The sequence below is a fragment of the Botrytis byssoidea genome (genome assembly GCF_014898295.1).
Source record: "Botrytis byssoidea strain MUCL 94 chromosome Unknown BBYS_002, whole genome shotgun sequence".
NCBI classification, from domain to species: Eukaryota; Fungi; Ascomycota; class Leotiomycetes; order Helotiales; family Sclerotiniaceae; genus Botrytis; species Botrytis byssoidea.
Genome location: NW_024065843.1, coordinates 646,625 through 672,942, shown reverse-complemented (window position 1 = coordinate 672,942; position 26,318 = coordinate 646,625). Strand labels below are relative to the sequence as shown.

Genomic DNA, 26,318 nt, shown 5'->3' with positions numbered 1-26,318 from the left:
ATTCTTCTGTGTGTTTCTTGGGGGACCTCTGTCGCAATGTTGAGTTCTAGTTGGTCCAAGCTTCTTCCGCAAAGTTTTGCAAGGATATTGAAAGAGTTGACCTGTGAAAAATCACATCATTAACAAAAATGATTTTATTCACGACTCATGGTTGAAATAATGATGATGAGAATACCAAGGATATAATGTCTCTGAGCAACCACCCCAAGGCATATGGTTCTGCAGCAGTTGCAGTCGCATTCGTCGCAGGGGTTCTGTTGACATTGGGTTTTAAGGATTTTTATCCTGATTTGGAACGAAGATATCAAAGGCGGCGAAAGGGAACTGGGACTGGGACTGGAATCATTGCATCTGATTCATCTTCATCTGATCTAAGACCAGTTGGCTCTAACCTACCCCCACTAAGGCTAGAAGACCGTACTCGGAAATCAGTTGTCGGATTGCCGAAACCTATAATCCCAGAAGGAATAGAGGGATGTATTGGAAATACACCATTATTCAAGATCAAGAGTCTTTCCGATGCAACAGGATGCACTATTCTTGCAAAAGCGGAGTTCTTGAATGGCGGAGGAGGAAGTCCCAAAGATAGAGTAGCCTTGAATATGATTATGATGGCAGAAGAGGAAGGATTCCTGAAACCTGGCCGAGGTGACACTATTTATGAGGGCACAGTTGGATCAACTGGTATTTCACTTGCAACTTTAGCGCGTGCCAGAGGTTATAAAGCATATATATGTATGCCTAATGACCAGAGCACAGAGAAGTCGGATCTTCTGCATCATCTGGGAGCCACAGTTGAAAGAGTAACCCCAGCACCTATAACTTCTACTCAACACTTCGTCAACCTGGCAAGACGAAGAGCGAAGGAACATACGGCCTCTAAAACAGATTCTAGTAGAGGATTCTTTGCTGATCAGTTCGAGTCTCGTGCAAATTACCGGGCACATTTTCAATCTACAGGACCTGAGATTTATGCCCAGACGGGAGGTGATGTAAGCAACCAGACCTCCAGAATCTCACACACAATTTAGCTAACATTTTTTAGATTGATGCATTTGTGGCCGGTGCTGGGACAGGAGGAACCATCTCAGGTGTAGCACTCTACTTAAAACAAGAGCAACTTATGGGACAAGATCTCAAAGTAGTGCTTGCAGATCCAGAGGGAAGTGGTCTCTACAACAAAGTTAAATATGGCGTCATGTTCTCTGCAACCGAGAAAGAAGGCACAAGACGTCGACAGCAGGTTGATACTATTGTCGAAGGAATTGGAATCAATCGGTTAACAGAGAACTTCGAAGCGGGGCGAGAAATCATCGATGATGCCGTGAAGGTGACAGACTTGCAAGCACTCAAAATGGCGAGGTGGTTGGTAGAGAAAGATGGTATTTTTGTTGGGAGTAGCAGTGCTGTCAATTGCGTGGCAGCTGTAGCAACAGCGTTGAAGTTAGAGAAGGGGAGTACGGTGGTCACTATCCTTTGTGATAGCGGAACAAGGCATTTGAGTAAATTCTGGAAGAAGGTGGGGGAATTGGGCTTGGAGGAGGGGGAACATGATGACGAAGATTTGCTGGCTCACTTACGTCTTCTACCCACTAGGGAATGAATCTGTTAATGAGCTCATCAAGCCATCGCTCTTAGCGAGGAATTGTATCACAGCTGGGTTTCACGAGCTAAAAGGACATTTGTACATACTCAATTGAGGTCACGCAATCAGCCTACTTCCAATTCCATGATATAACTTTGGAACATATGATAGGCCTTTGTTGCCCAGCTTGGTTTCAAGAAACCTACTCAGTCTTTGCTACTCGCGTATAGTAAATAAGGGAACGAACGGACATAAGCCTTGGAGTGGTCACATTTGATGCAATTGCGAAGATATTTACGTCCACACGATACATCGATTGATGCTTTTGGGAACCAGCCGTATTCGCTCTAAGTCAAACTTCGATGTACATACCACACTACTCCTGCCATCCTCCCAAGAATTAGATTGATAGAAGCAAAACGGAAATACAGTGGAAAGAGCGTTCAATATGCGACCATATCAACCCATCGTTCTGCGAATTATCTCCGTTCCACCAGATCTTGAGTTCTACTCTAAACTCATATACTTAGCCACAATATTCACTTGTAAAATGCGTAAATTCAAGAAGTCGCGCTAGCTTACCGCAAGTGCTCTCCATCACTCTTCTGCGGATAATACGGCAATTGCTATTTTGCCAAGGCTATTGCATTCGTTGAGACGGTACCCGCCACCATAAACGAAGCCGGATTCAATAGCATCTCCAGGATGTTCACAACTCTCATCTTCAAAGAAGTATCCCTTTTGATCGACTTCTCCTTCTTCGATTAACTTGAATGATGAGAAGCCAAAAAAGTCCAAGCTGCAAGAATGGTCAGAGATATCTACTCTTTCCAAATAATCACTGCTGCAATCGTTGCTCGAGTACGTATCTATAACGAAGGCAACACTTGGGGCTGTCAAATTGGCAGTGATAGTCACTATAATGTTTGGTTAGCATTTGGCCATAGTAAACTTCCATGTATGACATGCAAATGAATGCTCCGTTGGAGAAGATAATGAAATACAGGAGCTAATTTGTGCAAAAAGCAAGAGTTCATGGTACTTACAGGTGGACGAGAGTGTGAATTGCATTTTGTTGGGATTTGTGAATTTGAGAACTTTGGTAAAAATTTGAGGAAAGTGAAAATTATACTGAAATTGCTGCTGGCGTAAATGTTGTTTTGAAAGCTGGATTCAAGAGGGTTTATGTACACGGATGACCCAAGGGTTGAAGCTGTCGTTGCTGTGCTGTCGCCACATCTCTGAGACTGACTCCATTGGTATATCGATTCTATGCAATCGCGGCAAGTCACACATTAACCGTATTCAATTCTTGGTCGATCTTTCTTGAATTTGACAAATCTTTTGACATGCATTACAGGTAATTTTGGTGAATATCGTCTTTGAGACAGCCCTGATCCGGGTATCACAGCCACCTTTCAAGCACGCATGTACCAGGTGCCCACGAAGGCTGGCACGAAGTCAAACATATTATTCTCCATGATATGACATGATTTGCCCTAATAAATAGATGCCGAGGCCAAATCGAAGCATCCTTTACCTCCTTGAAACGGTTTGAGGAAAGCAAAAAAAATGCCAACTGTCCCGCTTTCTTCGCCTATTACTTCTTTCGCGCCCATCATACTGCGCGGTTATATCCTGTGATCGCGAAAAAATATTTGACTACCACATCTACGTTCTTCAAGGAAACACAAAGTACTCATGTACTCTGTCGAGACATGAATCACGCCATGCTATAGGCAATGTTCTGTTCTAAAGAGCCATCTAAAACGACAATAATTCTGTTTGCAAAAATGAAGTACTCATTCACAAGGTATCAGCGGTGGCATACTCAATTGAGCAAGCCCGCAGAGGTTCAATTCAGCTGATGTCGTCTGTATTGCTTTTACTGCAGAGCTCTGACGTGGTGGCACTATTTTAACCGCGCAACGATGTCTCGCAGATCAGATGAATATTATTGGCTGAAGTTGTTGGCAGATTACCCGCGGACGATCCTGTTGCGACGATGCGGTATGGCCTTGCGGAGATCACTTAATAGAGCTCTTAAATTCTTAGACCAACACAGGGTTCTTGTACAACTTGAGTTTTCCTGTACTTGATCTAAGTATGCAATATAATGTGCCAATCTCGCAATAAAGTATTGCATCGGCTAAAACAACCTTGCCACTAATCCATAAATATCAAAAATTGTACTGCATAGGTATGAACATGGTTTTGACGCCGTCTGGCAGTACAGTAAAGTTCATGCAATATTGTCGATACCTTTTTGGGGAAGATGGATTCGTTTAAGGCTTCAAATAAACAACACTAAACTATGTAAGGAACCGTTCAATGCATAGGGAATCTCATACTAATGTATCTATTATCAAGCCAATACACAGTGTATACACGATATGCCTGTTCCATATAACACCAGCAAGAACATTTATCAGAACTATGATGGGAAGAGTGTAGCTTGAATCAAATGATCTACATATTACTTGCTTGGCTGATATAACTAAGAAGATAACCAACGAGACCCGGGAAGCATATTTCAATCTGTAAGTCTTATGAAGAAAATCTTAACAATTGCTGGATATTTTATCTAAAGGTTCCGCAGTAATACGGGGCTCGCTTGACAAGGGCTGCAACCTCGTTTAGACGGCAACTAGTACCATTTTTGTTTTGTAGTAGGTTTATTACGTTCTTCGCAGCCCAGGAGCCGAACCACCTTCCCAGATGGCCTCGATAACTGAGAATCTCGAATTTGGAACTGCCGCGATTCCTTGGAGTTTAAATCTCGAATCAGCCTTCTCAAACAACTGAGCCCATTCATCCGCATCTCGTTCTCTCCCATTGAGACATGATTCCATTGTAAAGTCGGATCCTCTATTAATACTATTAGTGACTGGTGTGCTAATTCCCAGGAAAAGACAAACCTCATTCGCCTTTCCTCCCAACTACGCAATGTAGAGAATTAGTATTCATTTGAGCAGGGAAAAGATATCACGCACAGCACTTGATGAATAAGTCGAAGAAAGGAACAGAATTTCTTTGATCGGAGATTCGCAAAATTCGGTGTGTTGGACAAGGTTAATGGGGTGACATACCTCAACCACCAACCCCTTGCTCATGATCTCCCAATTATAGTGTTTAATCAGCCCGGCTCTTTCCTATTTGCCACCAGCCTGGAAGAAGGTCATAACATCTGCAAATCGCTTTTCACGATGGGTACTTTTCTTCATGCCTTCAAAATAAGTATCAAATTGGTTTGTGGCCAGGTTGTATCCTGTTTCATTTGGCTCCTGGGAGTCCGGCCATCTTTCAATAGCATCCACCATCCGTGTGAAGGCAGGCCAAATTTCATCTGTTACAAGTCCCAACCAAGATTCTACAAGGGGTATTGTAGCAATAGCTTTGGATATTGATGTTTGTGCTGCAATCCCATCCCGTGGCTCTCGGAAAATTCGATGAGTCTTGGCTATGCGGATGATACGCCGAATATCCGCTTCAGGTATCCCGACCGTGTCAGCAATCTCAGAGAAAGATGCTTCTCCGTCGAGTGGAAAGCTTGATGCTAACTTCCATCGATATATTGCGTGAAGTATTGACAAAATCGTCATCTTGGTTGATTAGTAAGTGTTGATCTTTGAATTGAGAATTTACCAACGTTCATGGAGGTGAGGACGCCAACAGGACCCCCTATAAGACTGTTCAATTCTTCTGTTGCCTCAAAGATAATGTTCTTGGAGGCTGAAATTTCTTTGGGAATCTGAGGCGTCTCGCTATAGTTCACATCGAAGGATGGCGAGGCGATTCCATGAGACCGGAGGTACTCGTCAACAATTATTGTTTGAGTCGAAATTATCGAGGCTAGTTCCACAACCCTAGTTTGGGCCATCTTGTCTAATGTTTCTTCGTTTTTTAGAAGTAGAAGCCAGAGGTCATTTCTTAGAATTCAGCGCTGAAGACAAACTTCATGGAAAAAAACGGGAACTGCATAGAAGGGTAGGCATTTCACCTACTCTCCTGACCCCCGCCTTCGCCCCTCTCTCGCATTAAAGGATAAGGGATGGCTTTAGTGTAGTAGAGAACATAGAGCATATACTGTAAGTCTGTTGAATCCGAGCAACAAACATGAAGCAAACATAGGATAATGGGATATCATACGTATCCATGCAAGGTTATGTTTCTGGTATAACTAAAATGACTTTTGAGATATCTTCTGATTGATCCAGCTGACATGATATGCGGCAAAGCTCTCTATGTATGTAATCATGGAGCCACAAAGTTATCATATGTATACCTGCAACCTTGTAAAGAAATTGATTAATCTTGGTAAAGGTGCATTGAGTTAGGCCTTTATGGTTAAATTTCTACTCATCGACTCGAGGGTTGCCGATAGTTCTAGCATGAAAAGATGAACCTATTCAAGCAATTTCGTTTTACAAAGTCAATTTATTTACTTCCCTCTATTAGTCAACTTAAAGAGGAGAAGTGATCGGTAAATGCTAGGTATAATAGATATTCCAAAAAGGGGATATGTCCAACATTTTGTCGATACGTCGACACCGATAATACACAATGCAGATATGTAGTATTCACATTTGATCTTGCGCACTGAAGCGAAGCTTGTTTGACTCGTACCTTATTTCCATATTCGCTTCCCTACAGTTCATGACCCGTAAGCTTTTTGAAAAGAATGCCTTGCAATTAGGAAGGGATCAAAAAATATACAGGTATTCGTTTGTCTGTCGGTGTGAAAATTTAAAGCGGTAAATATCGGTCGCGCAGTTCTTTTGGGGAAGTTCCTCTATTCGATCCTGTTGGTCACACAATGGAACGGCGCAGTCACTCGAGCACGCAGAACCCCTAAAATATGTACCGCGCCTCACTAAGACTTGTAGATTTGTTTTTCAAAGCCTCTTGAATGGGATGATCTTCATTACGCGAAGTTGCGCCTCACAACTGCTGCAAACAACCGATCTTCTCAAATTCTTTTCAATTAGAAAAAACCCCTCATCTCCAACGAGAGATAAACTTCTATTGTGTAAAATGTTATCTTTAGTTGTTGAAAATGTTTGTGTAGCACAGCTACCTGCTCCGTGATTCAATCAGGACAGCTGAGCTGACCCAATCACCACAAACCTCCTCATCAGGGTAGTAGTTTGTAGGTGAACCAGCTTCTTTATTGGGGACATTTTTCCTTTGCCCCAATACTCATATGATCCAAATTTACTTAGAGGTCCGTTTTTCGACACCACTCCTTTGCACAATGCTGGATCTCGCCAACGCGAAAATACAATTTCAACTAGCCTGGGTTCGTGGAAATTTTGGCTGTTCTTGAACAGGCCGTCGACGTGTTCATTCTATATCTGGAAGACAGAGGCTCGAATAAAGCATGCGTCGCAGAAGGTGTAGCAGATGTTGAGCTGAGGAGATTGAATACAGAGAGATGGTGTCTTGGAACATTCTTTGCTATGTGCCTACTAGCTTTCTGAGTTGCAAAGCTTGTTTTACAGCGCACTCTATCTTATGTCTCTCTTCTGATACCATTGATGTCCATGTGAAACCGGCAGGCCCATCACTTTTGAGAGTATCCAGTTGCAGGCATTATTGCATTCTAGCATAACAGATGCTGATAATTATTCTTGTGCGCCTTTACTAACCCCCTGTCACACCACTTCAATGATGCCTAAATTGCTACCTTCTGGAATCCAAGCTTTTGGCTTTCCAAGACGAGGATTGGCGCTTGGAACAAAGTAGCCCAATCATCGGCATCGCGCTCGCGAGAGTTGAAGAGAGAAAGCATGATCGTATCCATATCCCTGTACTGCCGTAAGATCTACCATGAAGACTTTGCAATTACAAACGGAACAGGTAGAGAAACCGAGTTATAAACATACCTCGCAGCTTGCTCTCTAAGCAAGGGTATTGCGCCGGGCTCTGGAAGTAGATGGTCGTAGCAAATGACTCGAGCACCAGGTTTCAACTGTGGAATTAATTCTCGGAGTATCTTGATGCAATAAGCCTCCTGCCAATCATGAAAGATTTGGCTAAATAAATATACGTCGGCTTGAATGATTCGATCAGAGAAAAAATCGTGCGCGATGATTCCGATCCTGTCTTTCATGTTATCAGGTAGAGTTTTTTCGATTCCCTCAACAACTTCCGGCAATTCTTGAAGAACAACTTTTAGTTTAGAATGCATTTGTGCCAGTTCGATAGAAATGTGACCTTGTGCTCCTCCAACGTCGAAAACTTCAGTAACAGTATCGCAGGGATAGCTCTTGACCTAAAAAATGCTTTGGATGATACTGATACAGCGCTGCTAAAACATATCATAGCTTCGACCATATGACGGGACATTCCTGAACGGCTTGAGTGATATTCGAACAGACATTGGTCAGTGTTGTGGTAATGACTCCAGCCCTGGAGTAGTTAGCCTGAATGGACCATCCTTATGGATGAGAGAATTTACTGTCTTGGCAACATCTTCAGTCTCTCCATGATCTCTGATACTATCGAGCGTCTAATAGTTGTTAGTGTCTTTCGCGGAACTACAATTCTGTTCTTAGAGTCTTGTGAAAGCCCTGCCAATGGTCGATATCAAGCTTTCGGTTGAAGCTGCACAGACGGGAGTATCTGATGGCTCACAGATTGCTGTGATCGGCTCATCAACAGCTTGACGGCAGGTCGGATATCCTGGGAGCAGGAATGGATGTAATGTAAATTCATTGAGATTTTAAATTAAACGAAACATCATGGCGCCCCCCGAAATTGGTCAATAAATTGATTCGCCAGAGTTCTCCTTCTTCCAACTTCTCCGCCCGACTGACCATCCGATCCGGTAGCAGCCGCTGTATTTTCTCCCTCCAATCTCCTCCTCATTCCTTCAAACCCTTCGCTTCTCTTCTTGACCTGAACGCCCACCATCCAGCCTGGTAATCTCCATCGCGTGAGAGCTGTTGGTAGCACATCGTTTCGCCAGCAATAACCAATAATCCAGCCGACCATTGCAGATATCAGTGAGCCTGGAAATTGGGAAAGACCAAGTTGAATAGCGGGGAGATATATGTATGATTTATCCGAGAATGTAACTCCTACAAAGTTCTCCTCGGTCATAGGTGCAGAAGTAGCTGCAACTTTGTATTTGTATTGATGTGGAATAACGGCATGGTATTGGGCTAGGATAGCGAATATAAGAGCAGTTGGTCCTGCGGGTAGGTAATTTATCGTGTAGAGGGAAAGGGGTCGTAGAAGGATGAGCAAGATTGGCGATATTATCGAGGTGAAGCAGAACGATAATATCAGGAAAGACTATGATTCTATTTTCAGCAGATATTCACGGTAGATAAAAGAATGAAACTCACAGCAAATCTACGAGATCCCCATAATCTTTCCACCACTCTCATATTATAGTATGTTAACGCGCCAAAGAATACTTCTGTCGAATTAGTATAGCATAGTTGATAACTAAGCATCCGCCATAACTGATGATATCGTAGCAGATGAGGATCTGCTTGTATGTAGAAAAAATGCTTTGAATCTGTGATACTAGCGAGGAGTGAGGTTGCGACAACCCCATAGACGAGGCTTCGCGTTACTGGCACATCTGTGAAACCGGTAGAGAGCATAACGACGTTCAGATCGGAATTTCGAAGCTCCAGATAGTGTTCCACTTATATTGCTGATTGTGTCGCAATTCGGTCGTTGAAGATCGAATTCGAACAATGCACTGAACATTGAAGTGAAAGCAAATGCCAGATTGGCCTTTTCAGCCTTATGATGACGAAAGAATTAAAGTGGAGTGGCCTTATTTGCATTATCCACTTAATTATGTACAAGGGTAATTAACTTGTGGCATGTGCAATCACTAATGACACCCCTTCGCTTCCTTTGACTGCCCCCAAAGTGCCCACCTGTGATGTCCATTTCCATGTTCGAAATTTCTTACAGTTGGGCCGTAAAGTATCATTGGAAATGTATTCAGTGATTGATTCCTAGTCCAACACGTACCCTATCTTTGACCTAGATAAGTTGTGTCGATTACACAACGTCCTCACATTGAAACAAGTTCGAATCGGTCATATTAGGTGGACTTCTTGATATTTGACATTAGAGAGCCTGACTATATAACTCCAGGTAGGAGACAGCCAACTCGTATCCCACAGTTCTCTAGATTCTCAAAAAAGCTCTGCATATGATATAATCTAGTGATGGAGCTGTTGCTATTTCAGATGGCACATGTATCATCAAACACTAGATGAATTGTTCCTTAACATCATTCTCACAAGCTCGCCGTTTACAAACGTATCTATATCGAGTAAATACACATTACTTGGCAAAAATAGAAGACAGCATTCTTCAACGCAAGAAATAGTTTTATTCTATATAAGTCTGCGCATTACATATGACAAGGTCTAAATGAGCAGTCTCTGGACTCTTTTATCACTTATCACGGTGATATCAATACCATGATCTCTTGTGACTCAATAAATTGCATCGATATAACTCAAGTGATGGAATGATCTTTTGATGCGTAGCAGATATCTTTCACTCCTCGTCAAACAAAGAGTGGATCAAAACGAAAACCTCTTCCAATCCATTCTCGATTGTTACTCACTTGCTAAAATGCCCTCGGTTTCATCCTCAGTTAGATCTTCAGAATGGTTTCCTGAAGATCTGAAGTACACTGAACTTCTTGCGCATCGGTCACCGAAATTCTCCTAGTTTTTTGAGGCTGGCGCTCTCCTCAGGCGGTTTACTTTAACAAGCGGAGGGATTGTGAATGAAAGTCTTCCCGGGAGCTTGGAATCCTTCCCAATGGCGGCTTCAGAGTTTTAGGTGAGCTTCTGTCATTTGTTTGACTCTCTCTCTCTGATGAAGACGATGTTGATGAAGTTGTTAGCAGTCCAGTTGCTGATTTTGGAGCTTGTTTGCCGCCAGATACCTCGGGACGTGTATCGACGCAAACAATTCTTTTTGGCACAGAAAGTTTAACTTCAGAAGTCTTGCCGTCCAGATTCTGTGGTCGCGCAGTAAGACGATTTTCGAGTTCTGAATTTGGCGATGTAGTTGAATCACTGGCTTCAACTTGAGTACTTTTCGGTGTTTCTCCCGTCGCTGGTGATTTGTGCTTCAAATAATGGGTCACTCTCTTCCATTTGGGTTTCTCTCCTGGAAATTCATCCGACTCGTCGGCAACTACGAAAATATTTGTATCTTCACCCAGTTGATCGAGCAAGAGATACTGACAAAGTGTCTCCCAGGTCCATCGCTCTGCCATCCAATATCTCTCCGCATCTGGAATATTTTTGAGCATACTTAGATCGACCCGATCATGACTTTCAGTTAAAATATCATGTACTTGTTGTTTAACATAGCCGTAGTAGATTGCTTTGGAGAGCATCAAGTCGTAAACACTTTTGTAAACTTCCATTGTGATAGACCAATAGTCGATCTATGAGTTTGTGATTCAAAGGTTTGAATTGTTTGATATGAAAATCTGAATGGTTTTGTAGTGGGCAGAATTACATTTCAACCTCGAGTGATCAATTCACTTTTAAAAATAAGAGAGTTGATTTTAAATGTTCAGACTGGATACATGGAAGCTGGGAGGAGAGTCGTTCTGATCACAGATCTCGCTTCCTCTCATCATTCGCTTCTACCAAAGAAAAAAGAAAAAAAGAGGCAACAAGCAGAATCATAATCATGTGTTCACTAGAGGAGTACCTGTGATATGGGACTCTAATCGATCAGTTGCGGTCAACGATTCCTGGAAATCACTATAATGATGAATGAAGTACTCCATCAAGTAAAAATGATTAGAATGTAGTGGTCAAAAGATTGAACCAAGACGCAGGATTTCTCTATGAAATGATTTCAAGAAAAAAGAACACATCGATTACATGCAAGCACATGTATAGCAGATATCAGAGCAATGATATAGCGAATAAATGCCTGCTATTTCCTTAATGGGATGCTGTAACTACCTAGTAGTCTAATACCACTTTTTGAGCAGCCGACACGATACCCTGACTCTATTTTATACATACTTGAACACCGATTAGACCACGCTACAGAGTTATGACAACATCTGAATTCATGCAAAAATGTCACCTATCTCACAATTTCCACCTACAACCAAACAAGTCAAGCCTTCGATTCGTGACTTCCAACAAACCCGGTGCATCATCTTACAACCAAAATGAAACAATACTTCATCCCTTAAATGAATGCCCATTCGCATCCTATCTGCCAAATCCCCAAATCCCCAATTAACCTACTGACCAAAGAAGTCCCTCGCACGGGAAGTTCCAAAAAGTCCACCCAAAAGCACCCCCATACCCGCAATGCCCAAATAATGCCATAAACCCATCCTAGTTTTCAGAAACTCCACCCTCGATATGAGCGAAGCATTATTCGGCGCAGGGACAGAAGCTGGCATACCACGTTTCTTTTCCGACTTCAATCCAGAGACAGAAGCTGGCACATCATCTTTCTTTTCCGGCTTCAATTCCGATGCAGAAGCCGGCACATCACTCTCCTCTCTCGATTTCGGTCCCGAGGAACGACGTCCCTTCTTGGCTAACCATATCGGTTCTGGATACGGTTCTTTTCCAACTACATCATCATTTGAGCCTCTAACCTCACATCTCCATTACTTCAGACACTTACACAAATCTTCCCAAGTCCAGAGACTTACTGCCTCGGCTTCTTGTTCTAACGAAGCTCCTTGAAGACGGTTTCCTTCTTCAATGTAAACGAAAAATGTGTTCCGGATATACCTTTCGGAATAGTTGAATGGGGGGCGCGTGCCTTTGTCGCAAAGCACTTTGAGGAAGATTTGTACGTCCATTGAGAAGAGTGTTAGGATATCAATTGATACAGTTATTGATGAGTAAGTTTATGGATTGGAATATATTGAAGAGGGGTTTATGTTCGATGTTGTTGTCATAATGAGAAGATAAAGTTGTGAAAGTATATGATAGTATGAACAGCTCTGGGCTACACCTGCTGGCTGAATTGAGGGCCGTCCCTTCCCAATTGTGAGAAGCAATTTCGAGTATCTTGACCTTGAAGGTAGAATTAGAGTAGACATATATCATATTATGCAGGAATTTTTTACTATAACACAACTCGCCTCGTTGTGAATTCTCAATTGCCCACCAAGAGAGTCAATTCTACAATGTGAACTAACAATAATTACTCCTGGTAAAGGGATAGTACCAACCGAAGCGAGGTCAGCAACACCAAGCAAGGCAATGCACACCCCTTTCGAACCTCACCTCACGGCAACCTCCTGGCCTCACCAAATACGGACGAGTCCAGGAAATTACCTTAAAAAATTTATTAGTACCATGCATCAAAGAAAGCAAGTGGAAGCAAATGAATAAATGAATAAATGAATATTAAAAACTATTTGTAGATAGAAGTAAGTAAGTAAATGAATGAGTTCGAAAAAAGCTAGATCCCAAGAAAAGAGTTTCCACATTCCAACAAATCGACTCAAACCCATGCCCGCCTAAAAAAAATGCAAGTTCCAAATAAACATATTTGTTACAAAAAAATGGGACAGCACGATGCTGAGTCATTTTAGAATTAGGATTTTACCGATACGCTCTCTTCCAGATGTTCGAAACCGTATCCATTAGAATGTCCGATGTTGACTCCAACCTCAACGCCATTAATTTCGTCGTTACGCGGCCATTCCGCTTGCTCCAATTGCTCCAATTGCTCGTGCTGATAGTGCCTATGATGTAAATGATGATCCGTATACGTATCGTGACCGTGATGTTCGAAGTGTTCCTCTCTCGCAATGGTATCTTCACGCTCACTGACATCCTCTGCGGTGATTTCCTCTTCCATCTGCACCTCTACACCGGAAGCATCAACTCCAATATCTGCACCAACATCCGCACTCACATCCACAGCTTCAACACCGTTCCCGTAGTCCACTGCATTTCTCCTAGCTTGTGCCTGTGCTTCTTCTTCTGCAGTGGCCTGCTCAATCCATGGTAACAATTTTGACTCAATGTTACTTTCAACATATCCATTTCCGTTTTGTTTGCTCGGACTACTACTCATCACCACATCCGACCAAGGCATCTCGTTCGCATGTTTACCCGTCATGTTGTCCCTCCCGTCAACATTTACACCATTGACATCAATATCATCTCCATTCCATGTGCTCTGTGTTTGTTTCTCCTCTTGTGTATCATTGTTCCAAGCGTGTTTAATGGCAGGTTGAATATGTATACTTGTATCTGGCCAAGCCAACCCCTTATTTTCCTCACTTTGTTCCCAAGGGGTACTAGCCGGCACAGAATAGCTTGCCCATGCTGGATCCGCATCGAAGGATTCATTAGCGTTGACTGTATTAACAGGTATATGACCATAATAATGGCCGCTCACGTCTCCATAAGCTCCCATATTAACCCCTGCGGAATTGTTTAGAAAATTATCGATTTGATTCGTAGGATCGGCTTCGTTTACCAGTGTTGATTCACTGTCGACAGTCGCATGAGACACGAAACTAATATTCTCGTTAGACATGTCGTAATGCTGAGCAGGATATGTATAGCCCGTTGTATCGAAGGGAGATTGAAGACTAGCTGTATGCGGGGGGGTAGCAAGGCCTTGAACAAAGGAGTCAAGAAGATTAGGTTGCTGAAGATGAAGAGGTGATTCGGGCCAGGAATTATAGTGTTCGAGGTTGGGAAGATTCTGGTGAGGGTGTGGCGGTGGTGACATGCACATGTGGCGTGGTGGAGCGGGGTCGACATATCGCCAGGTGGTGTCATTTCCCTCTCCAATGCGAGCTTTATGAAATGTCCAGATAAGAATGGCTCGCCGGATAAATGGCATTCGTTCCCCGGCTGAGGACTGTAGTTCTTGATACATTGAAATTTGATCAACGTATTCCCGAATAGAGTTTGAAGGGCGACTTAATCCATTCCCACCATATGATTGTGGAAGACGTTTCTTTTCAATCTCAAAATGGAGGTTCATGAGCTGCGTGAATGTGTATGCCCAAGTCTCAGCAGGTATGGCGACTTTGATTCGGGTCTCGTTGTCAGACATTCCAAGGACAGTCATTGGCAATGCCGTGCTTTCTAGCACAGGATCTCTTACAGGGTCACCGTAAAGATCCGCGGGTTTAATCAAACTCGTCACAGACTGCCAATTAGATCCAGCAAAATCATTGCCAGGTATGGACACCTCCATGCGAGTCAACAACTCACTATTATCCGGAGCGTGAGTTTTCATGAGATCCAACGACACATCCATATGAATGATATCACAGTTCAGATCATCTGTAGAATGCAATTGTGCTAAGTGAGGGAACTTTTGTCGCCAGTGAAGGATTGATTCAAGACTTCCGCGGGGCTTCGATGACGATAAACCCGAGTATCTATGGAGTACTAGACCATCTCTTCGAAGATCTTGTTCGGTTTTCATGACCCCGTTTCGTTCATTTGGTACAGCAAATGGTGTCATGAGCAACCAAAATGCAGCAGGCTTCATTGGATGATGATTGCTGAGTATTATTTGATTAAGTGCGTCATATTGATCGTGGCGCCTACTAGGTAGCCGACCTTGCGATAGTGCTATAAGTGTAGGGTCCTTTTTAAATGAATCCTCGAAACCATTCTTAGGACCCTTATTCGGAGGAAAGAGACGTTGATCTAAGAAGCGTTAGATTGTGTTTCAGATATTCCGCTGTACACTTCTTACATAGTGCAGGATGAGGAGTCAGGAAGCCTTTCAAAACCTGAATGTGACTAGAGACCTGCTTCCTTGTACGCATCATAGTTGGATCTGGACGCTGCCCCGGAAGAAGTGTATTCTTGTATGCTATCCAAAGATATTCCTTGATGAGCTCATTCCGACCATGAGGCTTGCCCCTGAAAGAAAATTTCCGTCTTCCCATATAAGGGATGGCAAGAAGAGCTTAGAACTTGTCAGTTGTTATTTCACATTGATGATAACTCTACTAACCATCAAGAAATGCATCCTCAAGAACAACCGGCCACTTCGAATCACCTTGGGTGCTTCCATCCCGATTTGCTCGAGCTCGGTATGCTTGATACTGAGGCGAATCAACTATAGGGTTGCGGTTACTATGTCTACTGAAACGCTGTTGCCGGTTGTGCCGCTTTCGAAGTTCCAAGGTATTGCCGGCGGGCAGGCGCAGAGGCTGCGATGGCAGAGTAGGCATAGAATACATTGACCTTTCTTGGCCTCTCATGTGATGCCTCTTGTTATCATGATATGAGCTCCCCGACGCCAGGTCGTGAAGCTGAGCGTTACCTGCAGAATCCGAAAGAGGCTCTTTGAGCCTTGACAGCCCACTGGAATCGTCCAGTTGAAGCTGTTGCGATGTGTATCCTGATGGCAAAATATTACGAGGATCTTCCATCGACTAGATGGTGTGATTTAGGTTCGAGAATGCTTCGACGGGTTCAAAATTCCAGTCAGTGGAGCGTTTGCACCCAAAGTCGAGGTAGGCTGTGTAGGAAAAATGCGTATTTGCTCGACGAAGAATCAAGATTACAGTAAAAAATGTTTGGAGGAATGGCAGCGGAAAGCTTAGAATGAAGTTGCACAAGGGAATGTCAACAGATTAAGAATGAAGTAGAAGATGTCCTGATGGCTTATTAAGGAAGCGAAGTAGATTGAATGTATATGGCCAGGATGCAGGGCTGTTTCGATGGGGATCAGCCAGATCTACCTTCATTGATAGCTCAGGTAAACGTTTGCAAACGCCACAAAGCTTACAGAGCTCAAAGACCAAAATAGCCCCACCTCTGATCTCACAGACGTAAGGAAATCAGGTTGCGGGGAAAGTCACAACAACGTGAGGAATGCTTCATTTGCTCGAGCATGCAATTTCCTCAGCACCAATATTTCTAGAGCCTACGAGTATGATTGTGATGAACACTCCAAGCACAATAGCAACGGGAAGGTGGATAATCATTACATACAATGATGATAATTCTTGTTTTTGTATGGCGCCCATCGGGGGCGGAGAGAACTTGATGAGATGACGAAATCATTTCAAAAGTACCTTCAAACTTACTGCGAAAAATAATCCCTATAGTGCTGAATATCGGACCACCAATAATTAGATTTAAGTAAATAGTCTCCCTTCCATTCAATTGTGAAAGGGTTTCAATCGAGGGTTATCTGCAGGGGTGCCATTGAATTGTTCGTATATAGCTTCGGCAAGGGAGATAGACGCTTGCCATTTTTTGCGAACAATATATCCAGGGAATTTGATCTTAGTAGAATATTCGAATTATTGATAAATACCTACAATAAGTTTCCTCAATCCAGATCCGCATCGTTGCCTTCAATATTGAATTTTTTGCGACCTCCCCCGGTAAGATTTTGTAAGGCAACTTTGTTGACTTGAGATCCGACTTTCTTCTGCATTTTTTCAATCTCTTCTTCTGCGTCAACAGTTTCTTCGGAAGCGAAGTCGATTACCAGACGACGGCCAAGAAGATGGGTATCCTTGAGAGCCTCTAGTGCATTCTCCGCTTCACGAGCCGTAATGAAGTCTGCAAAAGCGAAACCACGTGTTGAGTGATCAAATTTCTTGGGCATGCGCACCGATCGGAGCTGCCCATACGTCCCAAACAGTTTTCGAATATCCGATTTGGAAGCTTCGAACGGTAAATTCTTGACAATGAGTTTTGTACGTTTGCCCGCCAACTTCTTAGCTCTGTCCTCTTTCCTTTTCTCCTCAGCAGCATCAGCTCCCTTGTGCGACGCCTTAACCAGCAACTTATGATTGTCAAGTGTGTATCCATCCATTGCTTTGATTGCCGCCTGTGCTTGGGATTTAGTTCTGAATTCGATGAAGCCAAAACCCATACTAAGCACTTGGCCAGGTTTCTTTGAATCCGTCTTTGTATTAACGCGTGCCGATAAAAAGCCATCAAGGGGCTTGAAAATTTCCGTGAGACGTTGACTGGTAGTACTGAAGTTGAGATTACGGACGAACAATGTAGTTGTATCCACATTTTCAACGCCACTATCTCTTTCGAGAAGATCAGATGTTGATAATTTAGGATCTGCTGCGTTGTCCGCATTCCTGTTGATTGTTGCCACCGGTTGAGCAGGTGGAGGTCCTGTGAAAAGGTCCTTGGGCGCCTTTTCTAGGAATAGTACAGTGTCCTTCATACGTCGATATGCAAGGCTTGCAAATGCTGCTCTTGCGTGTGTTGGCTGTGCAAATTCAACAATTGCGATCGTACCAGTCGGGGGCATGAGAACACGAATGACCTGACCAAATTCTTCGAACATCTTCCGAAGTTCTTCTAGAGTCATGCCATAGGTGAAGTTTTTGACCAAAATGGCTGTATCGCCACGCTCACGTTTCTTGAACGCATCAAGATCAACTCCGTTATTCGCAAAGTACGATTTAGTTTCTTGGATGACCGAAGTCTCAGCAATGGCTTGCTTGACTCCAGCATCTGCCGAAGTTGGGTCAAGAAGCTCGGATTTCGAGACCCCCAAACGTTCAGCCACCGATGAATTGACTGCATCCTGATTCATATACAAAGAGTTCCAATTGAATGTGCTAGAGGAAGAATCGGCCTTCTTCTTGAGAAGTCTTTGCTTCTTCAAGGGAAGCTTTGCTATCGCAAACTCGTCTAGCTTGTTATCTCGTTTAGCTGCAGCAGGTAATATGTGCAGCAACCTTCCTTGGAAAGGCTCGCCATCGACATTATGATATGCTTCAGCAGCAGCATTTGGATCTGTGTATTGTACAAGGACAAATCCTTTACTGGCACCTTTGGCGTCTACTGGTAAGTGTATCTAAAATTTGGTCAGTGAGCCCTACTAAAACAAATCAAAACAGACACGAAAATGGCTGACGATAGCTTTCAGAAAACACGAAGCATCTACTAAAATATTCGTCCAGTTCACATCACGTGCCTTTAGCATAAGCTGTCCCTATCTGGATATTCATCATAAAGCTGGAAGGAAAAGAAAACATGTCGACAAGTTTCGTTGCTTACCTCTTCTAAAGCTCCGTATTGTTCAAAGTGCTTCCGAAGATCATCCTCTGTTGCACTGTATGGTAAGTTCCGAACGAACAGTCGACCACTGGCTTTGATCATTTCAAGTGTCGTATCCAGTTCTGAAGGTGAATTCTCCGTCTGTTCTTCTACGACTTGTGCTTCGTCGGCAACCGTATCTTCAACTGCTGTATTGGGTCCTGTTTCTCCTGCAACCACCTCTTCAACATCCTTGACGTCTAAGTTTTGTGTTTTGGGAATAATATCTTCCGGATCCACTATATCTAATAGACGATTCGTATGACTCCTCAACCAATCATCATCCGTGGCTTCAACTTCATTGGAAGGTGCATCGACCATCGCCTCATCCGCTTGGTTGGCACTGTCGGCAACAATAGTTGAAGGGATCGGTGCAATAGGCGCTTTTGATTCGATGGGGTTTGCAGGAGCCTTCTTGGGCTTACTAGGTACTGACTGATATTCGTCGTCGCTTTCTCCCTCTGGCACTTCAATGGCCTGTAACTTCGTTGGCGGTTCCTCCATATCAGTATCCATGGTCCCAGCTTTCCACATATTCGCGTTCGATTTCGAGGCCGGCTGCATGACCTCCAAAAATTCCTGTAGCTTGGGATCTGCAATATCGACATCGCTTCGTTTCCGCTTGGTTCCAGCATTCAGGCTCTCAGAGACTTTTGCATCCGCATCTTGCTTCAATTGCCGCAGCTTGTTATTTTCCCGTTCTTGTTCACGTTGTGCTTTCCTCGATACAGGTAAAGATGAATCTGATATCTTTCACGATCTCAGTATAAATCTCTTCACAATTTGATGTTTTTCTCGAGGATCACTTACAGGTCTGGCAATTTCCACGCCAATCTTTGACATTCGTACGAATGATTTGTTGAAGTGTTTGACTGCCTTTGCAGCTTCTTCTGGTGTTTTGTATCCAATATAACCGATTCGTCGGTGAGAGATCAATTTTGCATCCGTAATTTCTTGCTTCGCACCGAAATGCGTTTTGAACTCATCCTCGGTGATATTTGGAGGAAGTCCCTTTATGAATATACGAGAAGAGGCCATGTTGAAACGTTGATATTGTAACTGTTTGTGTTTTTCGTAATTTATCTGCGCATTGATTTGATGTGATGGACTATGATGGCGCAAAGTTACGTTTTCGTAGGCTAAGAAATGAGAATGTTCGATTATCAAAATATTTTTTTCTTAGGAAGGATATCCGCAGCGGAGCTACTCTAGCATATTTTTCTTTAGCCTTGAGCTTAATTGAGCAGTGCCGCAAGGTGAGCCGTGCTCAACACTTGATGCAAGAAAATCCGCAACGAAATCTAGACAGAGGTACAACCAATAGGAACGACGTACTACTTGGTAGGTATTAATAAATACCTATGGCCATCATCATCAAAAAATTGAAAAGCAGCAACTTCTCTATGATTGATTCCAATAAAGTGAATTATACTTATACATCAACATTTGTCATCCAACTTTAAGATCTTAACCTACCTACGCCCTCACTATTTGTGATAACTTTATCGTGAGCCAGATCTTGTCAATAGATTGCCTAGGTAGTCTTTGGATCGCTGCAACACCTTCTCACTTGCATTGCAAAACTTCGGCTAAATTATCAGCCTTTCTCTCTTCCTCCTTTCTCCACAACTTCCGATTGTATTCTAGAAGAGACAATTCCCTATTTCGATAACTCTACAAGCATTGCAATTACACATATAGAAAATCAGATCAACACGCACAAAATCCAAATAAACAAAATGGCAGCCACTCAACAACCAGCTGAAGAGTCCCTGGCAGGTATGTATAAGTCCCGACTTTTTAAAACTTCTGTTCGGCCGCTCCGGGGAGTTTTTGGTAGTATACTAACTAACTATGATGTACTACAGCTCAAATTAAGTCGGTCGACATGGTGCGCTCTTTATACTCTCTGCGATGATATGCGACGGCTACTAACTATTCAACAGAGCGACGACATGTCAGACGAGGCTATTGAAGTTTGTATGTCTTATCCTATAGATGCAATCACAACGGGGGCGGTATGAATGTATCCATAAGATGTTAATGGAATATACAGGTCGACAAGCTATGGCTAAACATTCGGTTGAGAAGGTATGATATTGTTTGTTTCGATCCCCTTTTCATGTGCTAACATGATCTACTGCAGGATATCGCACAATACATCAAGAAAGCTGTACGTACTTAAAGCTCGCGCTATTATAGCAAACAATGAACGAGGTACTTAATTGTCAAATTAGTTCGATGAGAAACGAGGTCCAACATGGCATTGTATCGTTGGTCGAAACTTTGGATCATTTGTCACCCATGGTATTTTGCCCTTAAGCCTCAAAATAGTTGTTTCTCCTATCTGACTTTTTCGCCGCAGAAACGAAACACTTCATCTACTTCTATCTCGGCCACTGCGCGATTCTCCTCTTCAAGACCCAATAAACATTTCGATTTCGCTCACAAACGGCACGAACAGCTCTTACTTTTTTGAGAAAGGTTTCAATGTAACAATGCAGAGGATATAAAAGAGGACAATCAGTAATGAGATGAAGCGGTGTTTAGGAAAGGACGTCACAAATTGGCCCTGGAGTTTGTTTTTTCAATTGTCGGATAAGTTATGGTATCAGGAGAAATTGAATCAGATTTCTTAGCAATTGTGTGTGCAATTTGCGGTGTGGCTCTCGTTGATCGCCGAATAACCAGCCGTGAAATTCATTGTCTGCCAACCATCGATATATTTACTTTCCAAACGCCGGTGTCTTTCAAGCGCGAAGGAGAGAGTATTATCGATCGGCAGGGGCATAAAATTTCGTCAAGTATTGTTTGTGTTCTGGTCATAGAATGTCTCTCGGGATACTTCAAGCAACCGCAGCCAACTTTGATTCGAACGACACAACCCAGTTCAATTGACTCAGGCCTTCCTATCATATCCTATTTTCCGTTCCTTTGCAAACTCCAAATCCAAGATTTTGCACTTCCAATACCCCGGCTTCTACGGCCTTTCAAAGTCCATACATCCATCCATGTGACTTCTAAAATCGAGATCAAACCTCCCCTGATCGAAATAAGCGTAAGCGCCTCGTATACTTACCCATCCCAAGCAAGACCAACACGACCGTTGCAAATTCCAACCTCAGCTCCAACCAAGCTCCAACAAAAACCCCAGCTCCAAAACTCAGCTGCAACACAATACCGATACCGGTCCGTCGGTACCGGTCTATCGGTATTCGCGCTGTGCTGTGCTCGCTTGAGGATCCTGACGACAAATCTTGATGTGTACGGATGTACCTTGGTAGGTAGGTAACTTCAATACCCTGGTTTACCTGGACGCATTTGACTTCAGTACATTTATACTCAATTCAGCTGTGTGGAATTAAATACAAATATATGGAGCTACTGTGTAGCTGATTAATGTGACTAGGTACAGGAATCTACGATGTATGTTGCAATATCAGCTCATCATTCCACTTTTTTCTATTCCCTCACAGTTACATCATATCATACTATGTCTTCCATAATATCTGCACGCTTACCCACCCCCCTCCGTAATATTCCTTCCATCCCACTCTTCCTCGATGAGCGAATTCAACATTAAGTTGTATTATAAAGCAAGACTTTTTTACATCACATAAGCATTCACATGCCAACCATCATATATTATCAAATTTGATCTTTATTCTGATTTTGGCTTCTGCTATAAGAATTTGCATCCCGAAATCCACTTCTCTCTCCCCCCTATCTCTCTCTGGGGCATATGTAATTACTCCCCATAATCACCTGTATCTGTGTCTTGACCTGTATCTTGTCTTTCATCTCCATCTTCAAATGCAATCCCCATATGTGCAGTAACCGCATATCAATCATCCTCCCGTCGTTCAGCAATGTGCAATTCTCCATCCATTCATCCCCCACCCAATTCCAAACCCAGTCCTAAATGCCTATCCCCAAACTTGTATATCCACATTACGCATTCGCATCCTGAGGCATATCCATAAACCAGATGACCCAGAAACTCCTTTTGATTCAATGGAGCAAATTGACTTCCAGAGATAGAAAAAAAATGAATAAAAGAAAGAAGACGCCGAATCCATTCCGTGTCCATTCCCAAAGGGTATTTAGTTGAAGCTCCATCCACGGAGAAGTAAAAAAAAATCTCAAATTTTGTGAAAACAAGAAAGTAAAATGAAATTGAAAAGTGTTCGGTTTTGCCTGCCGTGGTAAATGCCCGTGTTACTCCATATGCAGAAAACAGATAAATTGAGAAGCCTGCCGCTTCACCTGTCGTGTATAGTGTGTGTGTGTGTGTGTGTGTGTGTGTGTGTGCAGTAAATGGATAGTATAATCGCAGTCAAAGCAGTCGTTTTGTGTTGAGAATTATCGCATGTGTAGCGATGTAATGAAAGACCGATTCAGTCATGTCAAATGAGAAGTGAAGCAGAGCCATTTCATTCTTCGATGATCCCCTCCAGAATCTGTTTCTTCAAGTCGCTCAGGCGCTCATGCATTGCGAGAAGCTTCTCTTCCTCTATAGGATTTTTAACCCTCGATGTTGCCAATTCATTATGAAGCTTGAGATAGATAGGATAAAATCTCTTGTAGTTTTCGGCCAAGTCCAATACACCAGGTCTCAAACGGCGGGTACTATCGGTGGATGAGACTGACGAGGCAACACTGGATGACTTTTGGTGGCGTTTATGAATAGGTGATCGATTGTTGCGAGTATTGGACAAAGTGTGATGATTGGGAGGAGAAGTAGATGTCGATGATCGACCACCAGAAGATGTATTTCCGAAATCCGATGCATTGGTCGGTGGCGAGGAAGCCAAAGGTGATGATTTCTGTGGGGAGTTTGCTTTGCCTTTGAAGGAATTCGAAGAAGAGGTCGTAGAATTGGAGCTTGGACGAGATGATTGACTAGCATCTGAAACTCGATGTGAATTGGTAGTATCCTTCTTGATCTTCTTACTTAAAGGTAAGCTCGAATCGCTAGAATCCATTTCTTCGTTACGACCTCGTTTGCTGTTGACATTCTCTTTCTTGACTGGGGCCTTGGTAACTTGAGGCTTCTTGATTGGAACTTCTTCTTCGTCGGATTCGACAACATATTGGGAAGAAAGAGGCTTTGCCGCTGATCCTTTTGGCTTTTCAACTTCCTTCTTCACGGCCTTCGACTTCATAGTGGCTGCTGCTGTTTTTGGAGGATTCTTAGAAAGTAATCTTTTGGCCTGAGCTTCTTTTTCGCTAAGTTTCTTGGGCTTAGTTGTTGGTGGTCCTGAAGCTGATCTGGTTGTAGTCTCAGTCTTCACCTTTGAAGCCATTTTATCGCCAAATACGTCTTCCTCGTCGTTGGATTTTAATTTCGCAGCAGCGCTATTGGTAATTGAAGCTTGCACCTTACTAAGGGACTTTCCAGTTCCTCGCTCCGATTTGGGCAAGAGCTTTTCCCACTCAGGTTCCGATAAGCCCAATCTCATCTTGTCGAAAATCTTAACCGCATTATCAATTGCTCTCTGACGCTCGGCGTCGCTTCCGTATTTGAAGTTGAATACGTCGAGCTCTTTGTAGTAATTTTTGCGGAGTTCCCATTTTCCAGTCGATGTATTGAGGTCTCCTACCTTCGCAATTGCCTGCTTGAGGTCATCTTTTGGACCAGGAATTCGGTTATTGAGTTCCTTCTCAGACATTGGTTCGAGGGCCAGTAGGTGGACTACAGGTTTCCTACTGCTCTTGGCATTCTCGGCTTGTTGCTGGGAGAGAGACTTAGTCGCGCCTAAAGCTGGACTTCCTAAGCCAGAAAGGGCGGGACTGACTGGCATCGATTTGGTTGCATCGTTTCCGAGCCCCTTGCCCAGGAACTTCGATTTGCTTGTGACCTTGGAGGCTCCTCGTTTTCCAGGGATTTGATTGATGATTTTTGTACTACTGAGGTTAGTTCCCTAGTCCACTTGCAGCAATCTAATTACTACTCACGTATTCCCATCTTTCTTCGCTTGAGCTGTGGCCATCGATTCCCTCAAATTTTCTAACGCTGTATCCTCGCCTGCAGTTGCCGAAGTGGGCTTCTTGCTCGTCTTCATGCTTTCCGCCTTGTAACGAGGTTGCGCACCTGGCCCCAATAACTTCTTGTTGGCGAGGGTAAGCTCACTGAGTACCTGTGGTTTCGACATATTGAAGTGGTCCGAGTCCGTATCGCTGGAATCCGCAGTCTGGTATACTTCGTATTGGAATGGATCGTGGTAAGTGGAAAGAATGTGAGATTTGTTGCCATATATCAGATTCTAGTTTGCAGAAAAGGAAATCAGTTAGCAATTGTTTTCTGTTCACACAATCAAGTAGATACTATTGTTATTATAGTCAAACATGAATAATTGGTGCCGTACGCTGGAGACGTTCGGCTACCAAAAATCATAGAAACCATGAGGAGCGGGATCTCTTACGGGATGTCCACCCAATGATAATTCTATTGGTTTGTTATTCTGATAACATTTGATCATGTCCTCGATCATTGCATTGCTCAAAGTCAAGCCAATAGCAGGTGTAACATTTGTGGCAGACTTGTTGGAGGGTGGATTACTCTCCAGCCTCAAGCCGGCTTGGGGAATATCTAACGATGGAGACATCTTGTGGATTTGACTGAACAACTCGGGTTGAAACAGTAAGGTGGTTTTGTTTGTATGATGATAAGATTTTGAGGTTATAAGGTGTATTCGTTCTCTCTCGTTCTGCTGGCTCTGGCCAGGGATCGCTCTTAAATGAGGTTCAGCATGAAGTCGAATCACAAGTTCATCTACCAGCGAAAAGGGTGAATGAGTATGATTTCATAGGTAATGAAAGTTGACCACTCTGAATCTTTGAACAATTCGCAATGAATGATTCGAAGTTCGATTACATATAGAATAGAATAGTAACAATTATCTGGTATGAATGAATCAACCTTACAATCAATTAGGTGATGAAGTTGGAAGAAGAGTGAAGTCGTAGGAATCTCTACGGCATGGAAGTTCGGAGAGACATGAACAGCCCTTTGTGTTGGAGAAGCTAAACTGGGTCTGGCTGGGCTGGGTTATGGGCTTGCATGGGTATTTAGAATAACTCGCCTCCACCTCAGATCATTTTTTGATTCGCTGTAAAGTGCACAAGGTGCACAAACTAAATTTACTAAGGGTGATTCGGAAAAGCGTGGATATATTTGTGTGGATGTTTGGGTTGTCTAACAATGTGAGACCCTCTTTTTTGATTTATTTGGAAAGTAAGAAAAGTATTACCCAAGTACCTAGATAAAGAGAATACTAATACTGGATCGTATTGTATGATTTCTCATATATTTAGATGGAGAAAAAAACGAAGAAAGGGCAGAGTTAGAAAGGAGAAAGGGGGGTAGAACAACAAAAAGATTATATCAATTTCCTACCGCTCTTTCATCAAGAACATGCTATTATTATCATTCATTGTTGCTGTTATCGTTATGCAAGTTCTTGCTGGCTGGCTGGCTGGTTGGCTGGCCGGCTTGCTTGCTTTCTTCTCAGGTCATTCAGTAGGTATTTAAGTCACTCTCGATAGTCAGTCATGCTTCCTCTCTACACTACCTTTCCTAGTACTTCCGTACATGATTCTCCCGTACGATTCACCGACTGGGGTTCTTGGTTGCAGCATGAACAGGGATATCATTTAGGTATGGAAAGTCATTTAGT

The 26,318-nt window shown here is 43.0% G+C and overlaps 10 protein-coding genes across 10 annotated transcripts; 2 read left to right on the top strand and 8 right to left on the bottom strand.

Moving 5' to 3' along the window:
* Positions 1-185: 185 nt before the first annotated feature.
* On the top strand, positions 186-1,603 carry EAE97_000980 (uncharacterized protein; the record flags this gene model as incomplete). Its single annotated transcript, XM_038871490.1, has 2 exons — positions 186-992; positions 1,046-1,603. 2 exons carry the CDS (start codon positions 186-188, stop codon positions 1,601-1,603), a joined length of 1,365 nt encoding a protein of 454 aa, XP_038737391.1.
* A 3,134-nt stretch (positions 1,604-4,737) lies between these two features.
* On the bottom strand, positions 4,738-5,465 carry EAE97_000979 (uncharacterized protein; the record flags this gene model as incomplete). The annotated part of the gene is made up of 2 exons (XM_038871489.1): positions 4,738-5,187; positions 5,235-5,465. 2 exons carry the CDS (start codon positions 5,463-5,465, stop codon positions 4,738-4,740), a joined length of 681 nt encoding a protein of 226 aa, XP_038737390.1.
* Positions 5,466-7,259: 1,794 nt separating this feature from the next.
* On the bottom strand, positions 7,260-8,302 carry EAE97_000978 (uncharacterized protein; the record flags this gene model as incomplete). Its single annotated transcript, XM_038871488.1, has 5 exons — positions 7,260-7,392; positions 7,471-7,859; positions 7,883-7,996; positions 8,046-8,096; positions 8,222-8,302. The coding sequence occupies 5 exons, from the start codon at positions 8,300-8,302 to the stop codon at positions 7,260-7,262; spliced, it is 768 nt and encodes a 255-aa protein (XP_038737389.1).
* Positions 8,303-8,326: 24 nt separating this feature from the next.
* EAE97_000977 (uncharacterized protein) lies at positions 8,327-9,298 on the bottom strand (the record flags this gene model as incomplete). The annotated part of the gene is made up of 2 exons (XM_038871487.1): positions 8,938-9,298; positions 8,327-8,884 (listed from the first exon to the last, which is right to left on the bottom strand). The coding sequence occupies exons 1-2, from the start codon at positions 9,199-9,201 to the stop codon at positions 8,327-8,329; spliced, it is 822 nt and encodes a 273-aa protein (XP_038737388.1). The 5' UTR covers positions 9,202-9,298.
* Positions 9,299-10,328: 1,030 nt separating this feature from the next.
* On the bottom strand, positions 10,329-11,006 carry EAE97_000976 (uncharacterized protein; the record flags this gene model as incomplete). The annotated part of the gene is made up of 1 exon (XM_038871486.1): positions 10,329-11,006. The coding sequence occupies one exon, from the start codon at positions 11,004-11,006 to the stop codon at positions 10,329-10,331; it is 678 nt and encodes a 225-aa protein (XP_038737387.1).
* An 843-nt stretch (positions 11,007-11,849) lies between these two features.
* Positions 11,850-12,425, bottom strand: EAE97_000975 (uncharacterized protein; the record flags this gene model as incomplete). Its single annotated transcript, XM_038871485.1, has 2 exons — positions 11,850-12,215; positions 12,273-12,425. 2 exons carry the CDS (start codon positions 12,423-12,425, stop codon positions 11,850-11,852), a joined length of 519 nt encoding a protein of 172 aa, XP_038737386.1.
* Positions 12,426-13,168: 743 nt separating this feature from the next.
* EAE97_000974 (uncharacterized protein) lies at positions 13,169-15,989 on the bottom strand (the record flags this gene model as incomplete). Its single annotated transcript, XM_038871484.1, has 3 exons — positions 13,169-15,255; positions 15,305-15,520; positions 15,569-15,989. 3 exons carry the CDS (start codon positions 15,987-15,989, stop codon positions 13,169-13,171), a joined length of 2,724 nt encoding a protein of 907 aa, XP_038737385.1.
* A 908-nt stretch (positions 15,990-16,897) lies between these two features.
* EAE97_000973 (uncharacterized protein) lies at positions 16,898-19,677 on the bottom strand (the record flags this gene model as incomplete). The annotated part of the gene is made up of 3 exons (XM_038871483.1): positions 16,898-18,397; positions 18,601-19,389; positions 19,450-19,677. 3 exons carry the CDS (start codon positions 19,675-19,677, stop codon positions 16,898-16,900), a joined length of 2,517 nt encoding a protein of 838 aa, XP_038737384.1.
* A 701-nt stretch (positions 19,678-20,378) lies between these two features.
* Positions 20,379-21,069, top strand: EAE97_000972 (uncharacterized protein; the record flags this gene model as incomplete). Its single annotated transcript, XM_038871482.1, has 7 exons — positions 20,379-20,418; positions 20,508-20,530; positions 20,586-20,619; positions 20,696-20,730; positions 20,786-20,812; positions 20,877-20,946; positions 21,005-21,069. 7 exons carry the CDS (start codon positions 20,379-20,381, stop codon positions 21,067-21,069), a joined length of 294 nt encoding a protein of 97 aa, XP_038737383.1.
* A 1,848-nt stretch (positions 21,070-22,917) lies between these two features.
* On the bottom strand, positions 22,918-25,622 carry EAE97_000971 (uncharacterized protein). Its single transcript, XM_038871481.1, has 3 exons — positions 25,065-25,622; positions 24,598-24,905; positions 22,918-24,546 (listed from the first exon to the last, which is right to left on the bottom strand). The coding sequence occupies exons 1-3, from the start codon at positions 25,245-25,247 to the stop codon at positions 23,073-23,075; spliced, it is 1,965 nt and encodes a 654-aa protein (XP_038737382.1). The 5' UTR covers positions 25,248-25,622; the 3' UTR covers positions 22,918-23,072.
* Between the last annotated feature and the right edge of the window lie 696 nt (positions 25,623-26,318).